At 50.9% G+C, this 17,334-nt stretch overlaps 1 protein-coding gene across 10 annotated transcripts; it reads left to right on the top strand.

Moving 5' to 3' along the window:
- The first annotated feature begins 681 nt into the window (after nt 1-681).
- Nucleotides 682-17,211, top strand: Kif12 (kinesin family member 12). Of its 10 annotated transcripts, none has more exons than XM_076934831.1 (20): nt 682-942; nt 1,154-1,285; nt 1,374-1,452; nt 1,702-1,829; nt 1,920-1,995; nt 2,336-2,470; nt 2,590-2,725; nt 3,350-3,441; nt 3,619-3,775; nt 4,337-4,455; nt 4,544-4,648; nt 5,126-5,228; nt 5,311-5,401; nt 5,569-5,655; nt 5,941-6,025; nt 6,101-6,199; nt 6,694-6,797; nt 6,876-6,994; nt 10,475-10,594; nt 13,304-17,211. In XM_076934831.1, exons 3-20 carry the CDS (start codon nt 1,384-1,386, stop codon nt 13,729-13,731), a joined length of 2,253 nt encoding a protein of 750 aa, XP_076790946.1. In that variant the 5' UTR covers nt 682-942; nt 1,154-1,285; nt 1,374-1,383; the 3' UTR covers nt 13,732-17,211. The 10 variants fall into 10 exon arrangements, 8 of the variants coding, with proteins under 8 accessions (XP_076790946.1, XP_076790947.1, XP_076790944.1 ...); XM_076934832.1 differs by having other exon boundaries at nt 682-938; XR_013110644.1 differs by lacking the exons at nt 682-942; nt 10,475-10,594; nt 13,304-17,211 and adding exons at nt 973-1,126; nt 6,499-6,616; nt 7,242-7,277 and having other exon boundaries at nt 1,214-1,285.
- The last annotated feature ends 123 nt before the right edge of the window (nt 17,212-17,334 follow it).

Genomic DNA, 17,334 nt, shown 5'->3' on the forward strand with positions numbered 1-17,334 from the left:
ATTCTATTCAAGGTCTGATCTTTTCATCACCTCCACTGTTAACCCAGAGTAGAAGTCCCAGACTTAGAGTGCCCTGTCACAGACAATGCCCATGATGCCTTCTGTGTTCTCTTATGTTCCTCTCCTCTTGCTGATTCAACAGTGGCAACTTTTCAGTTCTCTGTTTGTGACCCTGAGTGCCTTCCTGGTTCTCTGAGGAGTCCAGAAGATGGAGCTCTCACTAGCCCCAAACATCTCTCCATGCTCCATCTTTGCACCTCCTCCCTACCTTACGGAGTTGTGTGCTTCACTTGGAGTTCCTCCCCTGCTCTCTCACTCCGTGCACCCCCAGCTACAAATCTCTGTGCTTTCCCCAGAGACTCCATACACTTGGATTATTCCCTCTTCTCTCATCAGCAGCAGTAGGCAGGAGTACTTAGGATTTATCAAGCCTGGGGTCATCCTGGAGACTGGCAGGGAAAAGTGGTGGTCCAGCCTGAGTATGCTCACAGACATCTTTGCTGCTGTGGCTGCTTTGGTGAACCAGGCCAATTGGGTTAAACACCACACTGGCTTTGGATTAGCCTTGGCTTGGCAGAGGCAGGTGCACCAATGTTTAACTAGATGTTGGAAAGCTGATGTCAGCTCAGCCCAGAGGCCAACCAGGCAGCCAGGTTTTCTGTGGTCCTTCACCCCCTGGGCTCTGTGCTAAGGAAAGGCTGAGCTATTGGGAGAGGGAGGGTGTGGGCCAGAAAAGCGCCATTCTTTCTCTGGCTCTACTTAGCTGAGCCCTTCTCATCCCTGATTTATGTCTTTGAGACACAGGAAGATGGTCTGGGTAATCCTTTAGATCTCTCCAGAGGAGACTGGCCCAAAGCAAGGGATCCTTAGACTCCAGAACCACCACCCTCCCCCAGCTAGAATGCCCTGGCATGGAACTTCCCCACCTCACGGGTGGGGTAGGTAAATCTTTAACTTGTTAGCTCTGGGCAGGCTGCAGTCTTTCTGGATGACTGACTGGGAGACTGGGGAGGGGGATGGATGTGGGGTGTGTCTGGATAGTCTTGCTGTGGTGAGGAGGCTGCATATTGGAAAGGGAAAGGAACCGTACAGTACAAGACATGGAGGAACGTGGGTCTCCTGATGGGTAAGTACAACTTGTTTGGGGTTACAGATCCCCTGAAGCTCTCCCAGATGACAGCGACTAAGGGCAGGGATGGTAACTCTCATATAGTCACAGAGACCCAGTGCGGAACCTGGAGCAAGGGCTGGAAGGATCAGAAACCCCCATTCAAGTAGTGCTCAGGTAAGTATGGGTCGGCTAGGAGGCACCCGGGCCAGGAAGGGACCAAAGGCACTATCCGGATGGACCATCTGCCTCTCTTGGGTGCCAGGGTGCGACCCATGAGCACAGTAGAGCTGCGTAGAGGGGAGCAGAGTGCACTGCACTGCTCAGGGACCAGGACTCTGCAGGTGAGAAGCCTTTCCAACGCCTGCAAAAGAACCTGAGGGGATTTATGCAGAAAGCAATTTTGCCTTAGGACCCCTCTCTCCTCCCCCATAGAGTACCCGCCCCCTTTCAGATAGTCTGGCCTCCTCAGGATGTGCTCTCCCACGGCAGTGTCCCACCCCTCCTAGATACCCTGCTCAATCCAGAGTGTCTGCCTCTCCGAATGCCCCATCCCTACATGGTGCCCCGCCCCTACTCCATCCTCTCTTAAGGTGAGTCCTCCAGGTGGAGGCCCCGACATGGCATTCCGCTTTGGCGCAGTACTGGACGGGGCGCGCACACAGGAGGACGTGTTTAGAGCTTGTGGTGTGAAGCGCCTGGGCGAGTTGGCGCTTCGAGGGTGAGTGATGCTTGGGCTGCGTAGGGCTTGGGTTCTCGCACTGCCAATACACCCACTTCTCAGGCTCAGCCCCATCCTTGCCGCCCACAGTTTCTCCTGCACGGTCTTCACTTTTGGCCAGACTGGTTCTGGGAAGACCTACACTCTAACTGGACCTCCACCACAGGTGGGCAGCCTGGTGAAGCCGGTTGTGGTTGTGGGTGGGACTCCGGGCTGGAAGGGGCGTGGATAATGCTGCCCCCCCTTCCCCCGTTGTTTCACAGAGCTGGTATCTGAGGAACTTGCAGAGTTTGGAGCGTTTGTGTTCCAATTTGGGCAGCTTCTCTTATTTGATTTTAGTTAGTTCATCAGTAGGGTGGCGCGGATGAACTGCGGACTGTGAGATTTCAGTGATACTGTAGGGGGCATGGCATGGCTTCTGGAGCATTTAGTGCTCCGGAAAGAGGGTGGTCCTTACTATATGCTGCTGAAGCTCCTGCTGCAGCCCCAGCTATCTTTGCCCCCAGGGGGAAGGGGTGCCCGTGCCCCCCAACCTGGCTGGCATCATGCAGAGGACCTTCACCTGGCTATTAGATCGTGTGCAGCACCTGGATTCCCCTATCACCCTCCGAGCCTCCTACTTGGAGATCTACAATGAGCAGGTAAGTGAATGGCAGTTCACCTGGAAAGGTTTTATGTTTCAAGGACCAAGGATGCTAAAAAGCAGAAGGGGACCATCATCAAAAGGCTATGAGCCTGTTTCTTCTCCTTTCCCTCCCAGGTTTGGGACTTGCTGAGTCTGGGGTCTCCGCGGCCTCTGCCTGTTAGGTGGACCAAAGCACGAGGCTTCTATGTGGAGCAGCTTCGGGTGGTGGAGTTTGGAAGCCTGGAAGCTTTGATGGAGCTCCTGCAGATGGGTAGGCTGCCTCAGGGGAACTTTTGGGGCAAAGATTCCTCAACTCCCTCTGAGGTTCCCTGGACTTAGGATGCTGGAATTGGCACTTAAAAGAGGATTCTTGAGGCAGAGAAGGGCCAGCAAAGCAGCGATTCAAAGGCACGGCAAGAAGACCACAGGCTGGTTGCCTTGCCTTCCAGTTTGCCTGTTCTTGTCTCTTACTCACTCCTCTTGGTTTCTACCCTTGCAGAGCCTAAGATAAATGGTCATATCTCTTAGCCTAGCTTGTCTATGAGGTCACTGTTCCTTCCTCATTTGAGCATTTACTTAGAACCCTCCTCAGGCAGGCACTGGGGACACTAGGACACTGGATCTGGCCCCAACATTACACTTCTCCGCTGATCTCTGTTTTCGTTTCTCTGTCTTTCCACACAATAGGAAAGGTACTTCTCTGATGTTCTTTTGCTCCCTTCTCCCATACTCCTTGAGCCTGGCAGCACCAAAGTTGGTACCCTTCACTCCCTAAGCCAGCCCTCCATGCTTCTGTCCTGATACCTATCTGACATTCTTGCTCCCTGGGGATGCCCTTTCACTGAGATGAGCCATTCTTCCTAAATGGTGCAGGCCCCGATGTCCTCTTCCTCAGGTCTCAGCCGTCGTCGGAGCTCCTCACATACCTTGAACCAGGCCTCCAGCAGAAGCCATGCCCTGCTCACACTCCACATCAGCCGAGCAACTGTGAGTGCCCAGCCTGTGGAAGGGCTGGCTCAGGGGTACCTATCAAGACTCTGCCTTTGCATCTTTAAAACAACTTGGATCTTCTGGGTATACGGGGAGGAAACCTTTGACCCTGAGACACTGTGACTTTGATGGAGACAGTCCTCTCCACGTTCCCATCAAGCCCTGGTTCACCAGTCTCAGCAGGTACCCCCTGTGGACCTTGGGGAGCCCCCTGTTGGAGGAAAGCTGTGCTTCGTGGACCTTGCAGGCAGTGAGAAGGTGGCAGCCACAGGATCCCGAGGGCAGCTGATGCTTGAGGCCAATAGCATTAACCGTAGCCTATTGGCATTGGGTAAGACCTGGGGGCTTACTGGTCTAATTTTTGGTCCCTTCACTGATCTGGATCCATTGCTACACTAGTGAGACCACAGGACTTGGGTTACAGATAAGGGGTAGAGTTCTGGCATCAAGTCTGAGGCTGACTTTCCTCTTCTGATAGATAGCTACTAGTCTGTACATTCTAAGGACAGCATCATTACATATGTCCCTTGTATTCCTGGAATTCGGGCACAGTGCAGAAGAAGGAATAGGTCTGTGTATCCAATGGCATGGCTGGCCCTAGGTCCCTAGGGAACTAGCTTCACTGCTTGCCTATGGTGTGGCAGCTGCTGGTGACATTCCTTTTCAGTCAGTTATTGGTTGGAGATCTCAGGTCTCTGCTGAACATCGAGCATTGAGTGGACAGCACACCTGTGCCGTCAGAGATCCCAGTCTGCAGCTAGACACCAATGTGAAAGCAATGGGATGCCGCTAAGGTTTCACCGGCCTGGCAGGGCTTCCTGCTCTGCAGCAGCCTAGCTAGGCAACTTGGCTCACACAGTGCAATCTCTTTGGGCTTTTCTCTTTCCACCAGGCCACTGCATCTCCCTGCTGTTGGACCCACAGAAGAAGCAGAGCCACATTCCCTTCCGTGACAGCAAGCTCACCAAGCTCCTGGCAGACTCACTTGGGGGCCGTGGGGTCACGCTCATGGTATCTGATGGATGGGGAAGATGGTAGAGGGTCTGAGCCCTAAGGAGAGGTCTTTCCCATGTAAGCACTCAGGGGTGGGCTTCTTTAGGTTGCCTGCGTGTCCCCTTCAGCGCAGTGCCTTCCTGAGACTCTCAGTACTCTGCGATATGCAAGCCGAGCTCAGCGGATCACCACCCGGCCACAGGGTCCCAAGGTGAGGAAGAAACAGACAGCCAGAGCCAGTTACCATCTTGGTTGGAATCTAGGGTTGGATCAGAGGATCTAGGATTTGGGTTGGAATTCTGGGAATGAAGTCATGATTGATATCAGAGCATAGCCAAGGGTCTATGTCACAGAGTCCGGGCAGGCCTAGGGCTGGAGACTGCATGGGCTGTTATCAAGATCTACTCAGGATCTCAGCTGGTCAGATCTAATATGGGGTCTGATATGTGGCCAATTTGGAGATCACTGGGGCAGAACTGAGTCTGGGCTTGGAATCAAGTCCAGTTCTGACTGGAATCCCTTCAGCGTGACACAGTAAGGACGAGGGATGACCTAAGCCAGTACGTGAAGCTGGCAAGTGAAGCAGGGGCTGACGTTTAGGCTCCACAGATCCTCACATCAGAAAGCCATTGAGCTGGGCACAACCGATACAACCATAAAGAGCAGCCCTGGGCTTCTTCTTTGGTAGTCCCCTGGAGCAAAGCCACCCCAGCAAGTAGAGGCCGAGCTGCTACAGCTCCAAGAGGAGAACCGGAACCTGCGGCTCCAGCTGGATCAAATGCACACCAGGGGTATGAGCTTCCTGAGAGCCAAGATGGGGTGGGGTTAGCGTCTGGGTGGCTTCGAGTCCAGCAATGTCCTGCTTCCCTGCAGCACCAGGGACCCATGAAGCCCGGGTGGCCTGGGCCCAGCGAAACCTCTATGGGATGCTGCAGGAGTTTATGCTGGAGAATGAGAGTCTTAGGTAAAGCAACATTAGGCCAGCACTGGGACTCTCACCTTACTCCTTCCTGCTCATCTACTTTGGCTAAGATAAGACCTACCCATGTCTGGTTCTCTACTCCTCTTGGTTCCAACCTTCCTCATAGTATTGGCCCTACCTCCCATCACCCAGAGCCTACTCTCCACTAGGAAGGAAATGAAACAGCTGCGGAGTAGCCGGGACCTGGCCCGGGCAGAGCAGCGTGTCCTGGCCCAGCAGGTCCATGAACTGGAGAGGTGAGTGTAGCCATAGGGAAGGCCTGGGATGTGGAAGCTGGCAGAGGGAACTTTGCAGAACAAATGAGAGCCATGCTTCTATGTCTGATCATTCACTCCAGCTTCTGGCTCTGCCACCTCCTGGCTGCATGTGTCACCCTGGACTAATCCTTTGACCACTAACTGCTGGGCCCCTCTTCTGGGAGATGGGTGTCTCGGCTTGGCTGCCTTGCTGATAAGGGGATGAGTTCATAGAGAGGTTTCCAGGTTGGGGACTGAAGACTTAGACCCTGCTCTTCTTCCCAGGCACATCTTTTCAGCGTGTTCCCTTCCCCAGCAGGGCTCTGCCCCTGTGTGCCCCTGCAGGATGGCTCCAGCTGCCTCCTGCCATGTGAGTCTCACTGTGTATCCTGGGTTGTGGGGGACAAGCTTGAGTGTCATAGAGTCAATGATGTACCTCTTGCAGGGACTGCCACCCCTCTGCTATTGCCATCACCTCTGTCCTCTGTGCCGAGTGTCCTTGGCCCACTGGGCCTGCCCACGGAGAGAGTACCATGTGCCACAGGTAGGAGAGTACTGAAGACACTGATCCAGAGCTCAGCAGCTCTGGTGATTTCACAGCTCTGGATGGGGGCACAGGAGTGAAGGCAGATGCTGCATCCCTCTCTGTGTCCAGGGCATGGAATGCCTGCATGCCTGGCCCCCAGCCCAGTCTTTTTTTTAGGAAGTTCACTTACTGTCATGGTCATACATGTCCATTCACTTCTGCATTTGTTTCTTCATCTGTTCACTCATTCCTTCTGGAAGCCTCCCTAAGTCAGCCTAAGCTTTGGGCCGTCCTCTGTTTTGGTCTCTGCCTTCAAGGAGCTCCCAATCCCTGGAGGAAACATTTCAAGAACCATCTGTAACCCACAGAGGAAACGAGAGAGACTCAGCTCTGTATACTGGCCTGCTGTCCTTGGCATCTTGTGCAACGGGCATGGTTAGGCTCAGCATGGAGGAAATGGTACCCAAACATGAAAGCCTGAGACCTCCCAGCATGAACTTTGGTCTTTTCAGCAGGTGCTGGAGCCCGAAGCCCCAGGTCACATGTCTTCATCTGTGCGGCCCCCACCCTGGGCACCTCCACCAAGCCCAGGCTCTGCCAAGCCCCCACGAGAAAGGTGGGCCAAGCCTGGGGTATGAAGGGGGAGTGGGAGGCCTGGAGCAAGTCGGCTCATTTCTCCTCCACATCCATCTAGAAGCCATAGTGACTGGACCCAGACACGAGTCCTGGCAGAGATGCTGACGGGAGAGGAAGTAGTACCCTCCGCACCACCCTTGCCTGCAGGACCCTCGAACATGCCACATGTGCTAAGAGGTGAAAATTGGGGGTTAGTGTTTTGTGTGCCATGTGGTTCCCATCTTGAAGGACAGGAGGTGATTTCTAAGGACTTTCTAGTCCCCAGACTTTGAGTCTCAGGGCAGAGTCCTTTCCTCTAGTCCTGACATCTACTGGAGCCCGGGAACTTTGGGAAAGGATACTTGAGGCTTGCTCAGAAGATCCTGGGCCTCAGTCAGCCAGTTCAGGCTTGGGGGTACAGGCTTTGAGTCTCATTGCTCTTTAGGAGAATCTGGGATCCCAAACCTGACCCAGAGGCTGGAAACCCTCACACACCAGATCAGCAGCTCCCTGAATCTTGGCCAGAGACAACCACAGCCCAGCACCAACGACGACATACAGAGCCCTGGCCAAGGTCTCTCTTCTTGTTAAAGATTTGCCAGACTGGCTGTGCCCACCAGGCCTCCATCTCTCTGTCTGTGAATTGAAAAGAAATGTTGCTGAGCAGAGCTGGGGAAGCCTAAGTAGGTAGAGGGCCCCTGAACCCAGAGCTTGAACCTGAGGCTGGGTTTACAATATGCTGACAGTGGGTGGGGAAACTTGAATAAAGAGAGACGTCAGCTCTAATCTAGTAAGCCTTGTGCTCTTATTGGCCATCTAGGTGGCTGTCACTTCTCTGAGGGGTGGTCTAGAGACTTCCTGTCTCTGAGTGGGGTGAGGCCCCTGATGTGAATACCAGGACTAGTTTTTTTTCACCATACTCCCTGGTACAAGATCAAGCAGATGAAAGACTGCTCTCTCATCCAGCATTCTAAAAGGAAGCTTCACGTGTCTTCAAAGCATATTCCCTTCAGGAAGCAAGGACAAAAAGATAGAACCAGGGTGTATCAAGGCCCCTCTGAATGTGCTGTATATCTTAGGCCTTTCTGTGTTTCCCTGTGACTCCCAAGTCTGTGTAGGGAAGATTCTGGAAGCTGGGACTAACTACTTCAGCTCAGGCTGCATCCCCCAGGAAGCAGATGTTGAGAAGTGTGACTTGTGAGTGGGCATTGGGAGTATTCAGCAGAGGTCAGCATTTCCCTAAAAGTTTAAGGTCGAAGGAGATTCCAGAGACAAGGTGATGGCCAGGTACAGGCAGGGAAAGCAGGCTTAGCCACACAGGTTCAAATCACCTGTCACTTCTCCACGAGTGGTCCTGGGCAGCTTAGCTACTCAGAGCCCAGGTTACCTTTTGTCCAAAATGGCACAATAGTGTTCTTTTACATGACCCTTATGGTGATGAAATTCCTCAACTTTTGGAAAGAATGTCACAAGAGGCCGCTTCTCTTGCCAAGCTTTTGGTCAAAAGGAAGTTATAGTCACATGACAGTTTGTTAGAATTACTAGTCCTGACTGTGGAGATGGCTCAGTTGGTAAAGTGCTTGCTACGCAAACATAAAGATCTACCTCCAATCCCTAGAACACACATAAAAGTCAAGGTGGGAGGCTGGTGAAATGGCTCAGCGATTAAGGGCATTGACTTCCAAGCCTGTTAACCTGAGTTCAATCCCCAGGACCTACATGTAGGAAAAGAGCGATCGTCATGTGTCTTCTGACCTTCACTTGAGTAATACACCTCTTCGAGAGACTGAAAACAAACATACATACATACATACATACATACACACATACACATATGGTAGCAGCACAGACTTGTAGTCCCAGGACTGAAGAGGCATCAACAGGAGGATCTCCAGTGCTCTCTGGTCAGTCAGGCTAGCCTAATCAATGAGTTCCAGGCCAGTGAGAGGCTCTGTCTCATAAGCAGCAGAAAGACGGTGTCTGAGAAATTAATTCTGAAGTTGATTTCCGGCCTCTATATGCATGTGCCCATACATACGTGTACGTATGTACGTGTATATTCATTCATGTACATTCATGTACACATTCACACAAACTACTCAGCAGAAACCTGCCTGTGAACCTGCCTGAGGTGTGTGTTGCTCTCACAGAACATATGCCGTGCCGGGGAGCTCTCCCTAGGCAGGTGTGTGGTTCTCAATGCAGGGTTCTAGAAAGGCCTCGTGATGCTTACGCAGAGACCCGAAGGAGAGGGGATTCCAGTTGGCAGTATAAAGCCCCCTCCTGTCTTGGAACATTTTCACATTGTCATATCAGTGTGGGTGGCTCTTCGGGTTCCTGCTCCTCCTTGGCCCCCTGAACCCCTATCTCACTGCCTGATGCATAGCCTTGCTTGTTGGGAGGTCTTTGGCCTCAGGCAGGGAAGGCCCTGGCACTGATCCTGAGAGCCTTTCTTGGGAGCAGCTGCCTTGGGAGTGAGAGGATGGATGGGGACCACCCAGGGGGGACCGTGGCCCCAGCTGCCTCATTAGCATTCAGAGGAGGATCCTCTGCAGCCAGGCAGGTTCCTAGTTCCAGCTCCTGCCTCAACTCAACAAACACCTGGCCTCCCTTCCTGAAGACATATGGGGCTTTGCTGACCTCTACTACCCCTGGCTATATTCACATTCCCTCTGTACCCCTTCCAGGATAGCTGTTTCCACCCAAGCTCTGGGGGGAGGGGAGGCTACACAGGATTATAGTCCCAGGTGAGACTTATCTCCATGTGGCCTTTACTGAGAGTTACAGACTCAAGTGGCTTCTCTGGAATCCTAAAAGCCATTGTCTAACACAGATCGCCGGAATTTGGGGACAAAACTTTGACCCTCAAGTGTTTAAAAAGCTGTCAAAAGAAGGCTACCAGTATCCCAGAACATTAGACTCGAGGGAGACTCTTGCCATTTCCCAGAATTCCAATTCTTTCGGTCTCTACAAACTTTTAAAATATACTCCAGTTGGAACAGACCCAACAGAGAGGAGCCACTCACTAGAGCTCTGTTGGCCATCTATGAATTTCTAGAATGATGACACATCTGGAGCACTAAAACAATTCCTGGTTGAGTCTTCCAGATTCTTGGGGGCCTCATCTTTACCCAGTGCACAGTTGGGTGTGTGACAGAAGCCATAGATAGCTGCAGAGTGGCACAAGTTTCAGAAAGTCACTTCTGAGAATGCTATTGAGATGAGCGTTCGTGCACCTACACACATAGACACACAAATAAATAATTTAACATCAACAAAAATAAACGGCTGTCAGCCGGGCAGTGGTGGCGTACACCCTTAATCTCAGCACTCGGGAGGCAGAGGCAGAGGCAGATGGAGCTCTTGAGTTTGAGGCCAGTCTGGTCTACAAAGCTAGTTCTACAACAGCCAGGGCTACACAGAGAAAGTCTATCTCAATGGGGAAAAAAGACTGTGAGAAAGCCAGATATATATCTCAGTTGGTGAGCACTTGCATAGTGTGTATGAAGACCTGGGTTCAAATCACACCACACTACAAACGGCAGCGAAGCTTGAAGTCAAGGGAGTTTTGACCCTAGTGTTAGGAACTTGCTGCTTTAACCACCAATCACCAATGGGCTCTGTTTTCTCTCCAAGTATTTCTCCCTAGTCTAACAATAGACTTATATTCAATTTCAGAGCTCTTGTGGGAGTTTCAGCTCTTAAGGGATAGTTTGTCTCCTTGTAAAGGACTGTTCCATTTCTGCCTTCTCCTTGGGTGTCCAGGATGCATCTGCCTTAGTTGGAAACTCCAGACAGGTGAGTGCCATGGCTGGAGCCCAGGGCTCTAATCAAGAGACATACTACATGAGCCTTACAGGACCCTAACTGCCACTGGTATTGATCCTAGGATAAACTTTGACAGTTGAGTTGGGCTGTGGTCTTGAACTCTCATTCACTGTGATTGCAAGCCCTCACTTAGAGACAGGCTCTCCACTTAGCACATAGAAGTAATACTGGCCTGAAGCTGAGCCAGTGCCCTACTCTCACGAATCACCCAGCCACGTGAAGGGGAAAGGAGAGGCCAACTGACAATCACTGTGCAGGAGAATCAGTGACAACTAGTGCCTCTGTGTGCCAAGCATGGCTCGCAGGTCTTTATTCCTCAAACAGCCACAAAAACCAAAATGGTTGCAGTTCTCACAGTGAAAGAAGAGAGGCAGGATGTATGTGTGTTGGGAATGGCTCCTGAGAAATAATGTGAAAGTCATCTAGCTGGACCCCAGAGGGAGGGCTGGACCCCAGAGAGAAGGATCCCTGAACACAACATGAGCTGAGAGAGCCCAACCATGTTAGGAAGAAGTTTGTCCCCAATGAGGAAGTATTACCACCCCAGGGACTTCTTCAGATTGGGTCATTGGCAAGATGGCTCAGCAGGTAATGATATCTCTGGATCCTAAATCCCTGGGATCCATATGTAAAAGAGAACCAGTTTCTGAATGTTGCCCCTTGATATCCACATACATGCATGGCACGTGTGTACCCACAGACGTGTACAGACATGCACACAAAATAAAGACATAAGATGTTATTTTTCAAAAGAAATCCTTCAGACTTCTCAGCAAAGCAGGGCTAGTGCAGCCCCAGATGGAATTCCAAGATCTCGAAGTGAAAGGCAGTGGTCTAACTACTATCCTATGGACAGGGCTTTGGGGAGGCAGATCAGAATGGTCCCCAGGCTCTGGAGTCTCAGCAGGCTTTGCTCTTTCTCAGACTCCATTTGTCCAGCTTACCAGATATGGGAGCGTGGGTGAAGTAGTAACCTCTTTGAGCCTCAATTTTGTCTGTGAAATGAGGATAAAATTAGTTTACCCTAAAGGAAGCCAAGTATCTGTGGGGACAATAGGATTAAATGTGGATGCACCAACAGATGCTCCCAGCACCAGCATGGACCTGTCATTCCTGTGCCTGCCTGGAGAGAACTGGGTTAGCATCTGGCCTCCTGCTATTTAAGATGGTGATGTCACCTCTACTGGCTTCTTCCTTCATGGGATGCCCTAGACACTGATAACCCAGGATCAACAAAAGCCAATCAGAAGAGAGCCAGAAAAAAAAAGTTTCCACTGTCTTCCAAGATAGTAGCTGGAGAATCTTCACTTGCCTTTCTTGAGGAAAGGCAGGTGACATTTTCTAAGGAGCCCCATTTACCTCATGGTTGCTAGAAGGAACAACTTCCCCCATTTCACATGTTTTAGGGTGCATCCACATAGTCAGCCTGAATGGAGAGGGCCCTAAACTGTTCTTTCTATGGGCAGACAAGCCCAGCCTGCAAAGTACAAGACAATGACAGTACGTCTTTCCTGGGCACCCTTGAAGATGTCACAAGTTTCTTCTGGGGGTTTTCCTCCTGCTGCTAGATGTCAGGTGACAAGCCCTGTCTCCAGGACAGCTGGATCTCTAGGATGTTCTGAATTCCACAGTGTCCCAATTTTCTCTGTCTGTCTGTCTGTCTGTCTGTCTGTCTGTCTGTCTGTCTCCCTTTCTCTCTCTCTCTCTCTCTGTGTGTGTGTGTGTGTGTGTGTGTGTGTGTGTGTGTGTGTATACATGCACATTCTCACGTACTTGGGGAGACCAGAGGTCAACCTCAAATAGAACTCTTAAGTGTCACCTGCCTTGGTTTCTGAGGCAGGGTCTTTCACCTGGCCCAGAACTGGCAGTGAGCTCTTGGAATCTGCCTGTACACACACACACACACACACACACACACACACACACACACACACACACACCTCTGAGTGGGTTCTGAGGATAGAACTCAAGTCCTCATGTTTGCATGGCATTAGCCACCCTCCCAGACCCGCAGTGTCCCACTCTCTAAGCTGTTTCTTCAGATTAAGCCACCAGCTTCCTATGACCCCAAAAGACTCATCTCAGGGCCCATCCACTAAGCCCAGCTCTCTTCAAGGAACAAGATTGTGATGGGCTTTGTCATTCATCTTTATATGCATTTTTGAACTTTGAATCACCCTACTTCAATCATAACAGAAGGCAGAGCCATAACAGAGAGTGACAAATATCAGGGGTCACAGGCATTCCTGGACAGTGTGGCTAAGATGTCCTGCTGGTTTCCAGGTCCAGGGGTGGGGAGGTTAGCAGAGAGCCTTGGGAGTCGTGGAGTCAGATCTGAGTTAGTAATCGTGACTTACTTGCAGGTGGCCTCCAACATCTGGTCTTTCAGCCTCAGTCTCCCTCTCTGCAAAGCACAGCTACCAGCATAGTAAGGGCCTGAACGGAGACTTAAGAGGAACGAACACCTGCGGGACATTCGTGTCTCCTGGGTGCCTGAGAGCCTGTGTTCCCAGTTCCTGCTCCCCAGGAGAATGCCCCCAGGGACTTCCGTTTTGTTTAAGAGCCTATCTCAACCTGCAGCTCTCTACCAGGCATGAGGATTGGCAGGCCAAGGAGGCTCACAAGGGATTTAAAGCTGGTTAGAAGGAAGGAAGACTCTAACCTTGGTTTTTTCCACAGGCCTTTCCTGCAGGCCTCTGAGCCCCTCCTTGTCTTTGCTTTCTGCGAGTCCTCTGCTGCCCCCAGGTGGACAAGAGACATTCATGCGGTCTCAGCACAATTCCTACCAGGTATGGAGTCCAAGGCACAGGGCCTGTAACAATGTGGCTTCCTCAAGTCCACACTCTTTGGGGTTGTTCTTACAAGTGTGGACCATGCATTGTTTCAGCTGTGTCACTCGAGTAAGTACTGTCCCACGTGGATGTTTAGATGAAACTGTCAAAGCCAAAAGGAGAAAGGACTGCCCTGTGGTTCAGTGCGAGTCCCCGGACGCTGATACTCAAGTGTCCAGGTGGCACCCTCAACTCCTCCTTTTTTTGACAAGATCTCAAGTAACCCAGTCTAGCCTTGAATTTGATATGTGGTTGAGGGTGATCCTGTACTCCTGATCCTCTTCCCTTTACCCCTCAAGTGCCGCTATGCCCAGCTTACGTAGTTGCTGGGATTCAAACCGGAGGCCTCACGCATGTAATGTGCCGGGCAGGCACATTACTTACAGAGATAGATCACCAGCCTGGCTTTCTACCGGGCACAGGGTGGGGAATGAAGAGCAGAGTGTGGGTCTCAGCTGGGCCGTGAGGATCTCTGCTTTCCTCACCATCATAGCATCCTCCCCCACTCCCACTTCCCTCTTGTGGCTCTGAAAGGACAACCTGTGACATTAAGCTTGCCTGCACCCACTGGCCTCTGTTCTGCCCTGTGCCCCTGAGGTCCTTACTCGTCCAGTAACAGCTTCTGATGTCCTGTCCTTCCCTCTTCCTGGAAGCCTCCTGAGCACTTACTGTCCTCCAACTCCCTTCCTGTCTCCACATTGATCTCCTGTACCCCAGATATGTTCTCGATCACCTTCTGAACAGAAATAACCCTGTGACCCCAGGGCAAGGAGCAAGCCCAGAGCCCTGACAATCCTGCCTGTCCCACGGCTCAGGCAATCCCTTCTGTCCTCCAAGCTCCCTGCCTAGGGATGTTTTCGATTTTCAATTTTAAATGTTTTTGTGTGATTCTATTTTATGTGCATGCACATGTGTGTACATGAGTGTAGGGGTCAGGCCTTTCTTTCTACCATAGGGGTTTCTAGGATCAAATGCAAGTCATTAGTCTTGGCGGCAAGCACCAAAACCTACTGAGCCATCTCTCCTGCTCTGGTGTGTGTGTGTGTGTGTGTGTGTGTGTGTGTGTGTGTGTGTGTGTGTTGTATTGTATTGTATTGTACTGTACTGTATTGTATCCCAAGTGTATTTCTCTCTCTATTTTCCCTTTCTGGTACTTTTGTGACTCTGTTCCCAATGTTGAGGGTGACTCCCCTTCTGGGACCCTGTGCACTCCTGTCTTCCATGTCCACTCTTGGGGTGAGTCCCCTCCCATAGCCCCCATACCCTTCTTTAGACCTCTCCCCATTTGCGTGCCTCCTCTTCAAACCATGTCAGGGTCCTTATCCTGCTCCTAAGAACAAGCTTGGAATAACAAATACTTGAATAGCCATGAAGTGAATGTGGCTGTAGGAACAGGTCTGTTAAAGCCCCACCTGGGCTGTAAGCTGAGTGACCTTGAATAAGGCCCCCGTCCCTACTGTGTTCATTTGAAAACTGAGGCCTTTGGTCTCCACTGTGCTGGGTACCTTTGGGTAGCCAACATCCTCCCCACCTTCAAATCATCCCAGCATCCTGATGATTCCTGTAAACTTTGGCCCTCTAGGAAGGCAGGGAACCTTCAGCTTCCACATTCTGCTCTGAGAGACAAAGGAGAAGAGGGGATGGGGTCCCACTTTCCAACCCTGTAGCCCCTGTTAATGTTTAAAAGTGGTTCAAAGTCCAGGTGGCCTTGGCTGAGGTCCCTCTGTTTGCTCTGGTTAATAATCTCAAGAGTGTAAACATCTGCAGCAAGAACAGACATCAGCACCTCTGGTCACTTGGGCTTCCTCTCCCACCCCCACCTTACCCCATGAGCATGTTGTGAACCAGGTAAATCAACACATTGAGCCATCCTTCCAGCTTCTCCTCACCCAGGCAGGTTGTAAAATGAGTATATGGATCTGTCCCAAAGACTCTGAGATCAGAGCTGGGGTACCCCAAAGTGCCCCAGGCTTTCCAGCCTGCCAGCAAGGTTTGAAAGGTCATGATGGAGATGCTAGAGAGATGGCTCAGTAGTTAAAATCACTGGGGGCTCTTCCAGAGGCCTCAGGTTCAATTCCCAGCAACCACATGGCAACTGACACCTGTCTGTAACTCCAGTTCCAGGCAGGGCTTCTTATTCTCACACAGACATGCATGCAGGGAAAACACCAATGAACATAAAATGAAAATAAATTATATGTATGTGAAAGATTATGTTTGTTCAATGCATCTAGCCTAGATAGCGGGACAGACTCTGGAGTGGCCATGGACGTTCACGGAATGCGTCTTCAAGTGGTCTCTCTTGCCCTCAAGTGAGCCAAGTGGCAACTGGTCTGTTCTCTAGTTTATAGATTAGGGAAGAAAAAAGCTGTCCCCAAGCTTCCACAGAACAAAGAGCCAACATGCCCAGCTGCTACTGTTGGCTCTCCTTCCTCCTCCTCTTCTTCTTCTTCTCCTTCTCGTCATCCTCCTCTTTCTCCTCCTCATCCTCCTTTTCCTTCTTTTTCTTCTTCTTCTCCTCCTCCTCTTGTTCCTCATCCCCCTTACCTCTATCCCTTCCCTCTGTCTCCACCTCCTTGTGCCCACTGTTAGCCAACCATGAAAGACCGAGAGACTGCACTGCTGAGATGGTTCAGTGGTTAAAGGCACTTGCTGCTAACCCCGCTGACCTGAGTTCCATCCCTGGAACCCACATGGTGGAATGAGAAAAGTGACTCCTGCAAGTTGTCCTCAGACCTCCATGTGCACCTCCACTATAGCACATGCATCGTGGCATGTGTATTCCTGCAGACTATTCCTAGAAACAAATAAACATTATTTTTTTAAAAAAAAAAAAAAAAGTCTGAGAATCAGGAGCACAAAAGAAGGCAACTATGCCAGAAAGTCAAGCCAAGACAGTTGCTGTGTTGAAATGTGTATGTAGGTTTTATGCTTCCTGGCAGCCAGAGCGAAAAAGGAAATTCCATCCGTGGCCAAGCTGTCTGTTATGGTGCATCGGAAACCCTCTCATTTACAAACAGGCACACATGTGCTCTGGGTAACAGCAAAAGGGGACTGTGTCTGCTGGGTCTCACAGAAGGGGCACAGTGCACTGACTGTGGAATGGATCCCCCCTGTTTCTTCCATGTGCAAGGCTCTGGCTCTCGGGACCCAGCTCTAACAGGGATTGCTTGCTGTATGAAGGCGTGCACCATGAGGGGATGGGGAGGGGAAAGATCGCTGGCTGGAACTTGGAGGAGAGAGAAGTGGATGGAGAGGGATCATAGTACTATGGACAGGTGGCGTCTGCGCTCTGACACAGACAGATGCGGGTTTAAAAATCTCCCATTAGAGTGTGTAAATCTAGAGGCTAAGGGTGGAGCTCTTGCCCAACATGCAGGAAGCCCTGGGTTTAACCCCCGCCACAGCATGAACCAGGTAGCGCATGCCTGTAATTCCAGCACTCATGAGGAGGATCAGATACTCAAGGGTAGCCTGAATTAGACTCTGTCCAAAAATTTTTTTTGTTGTTGTGTTGTTATTGTTTTAAATCAAAATGTTACTGTGTTACCTTCTTTGGGCCACTGTTGTGAAAAAAAAAAAAAACAAACAAACTAAATAATTAGGAATAACACAAAGCATGTCTTCCTCTCCAAACTTTCTCTAACTGGTCTCATCTAAAAGCAGCATCCTGTTCTGTGGTTCTGGGCCGACATGGACATACATTTTATGGAGGTCGCAATGACCCTTCAGCTCTTACCACACCCTAGGGACAGTGCCATTGCCTGTTGGCATTAAGCCCTTCAACCTTCACCCCAGTGCTGGTACCCAGATACTGGTGTTAGCCCTGGTTGTTGGTGAAGGAATGAGCACCGAGGGGCTGGGCAACTTTTTCAAGCT

This window comes from Arvicanthis niloticus, chromosome 5 (genome assembly GCF_011762505.2).
Source record: "Arvicanthis niloticus isolate mArvNil1 chromosome 5, mArvNil1.pat.X, whole genome shotgun sequence".
Taxonomy (NCBI): Eukaryota; Metazoa; Chordata; class Mammalia; order Rodentia; family Muridae; genus Arvicanthis; species Arvicanthis niloticus.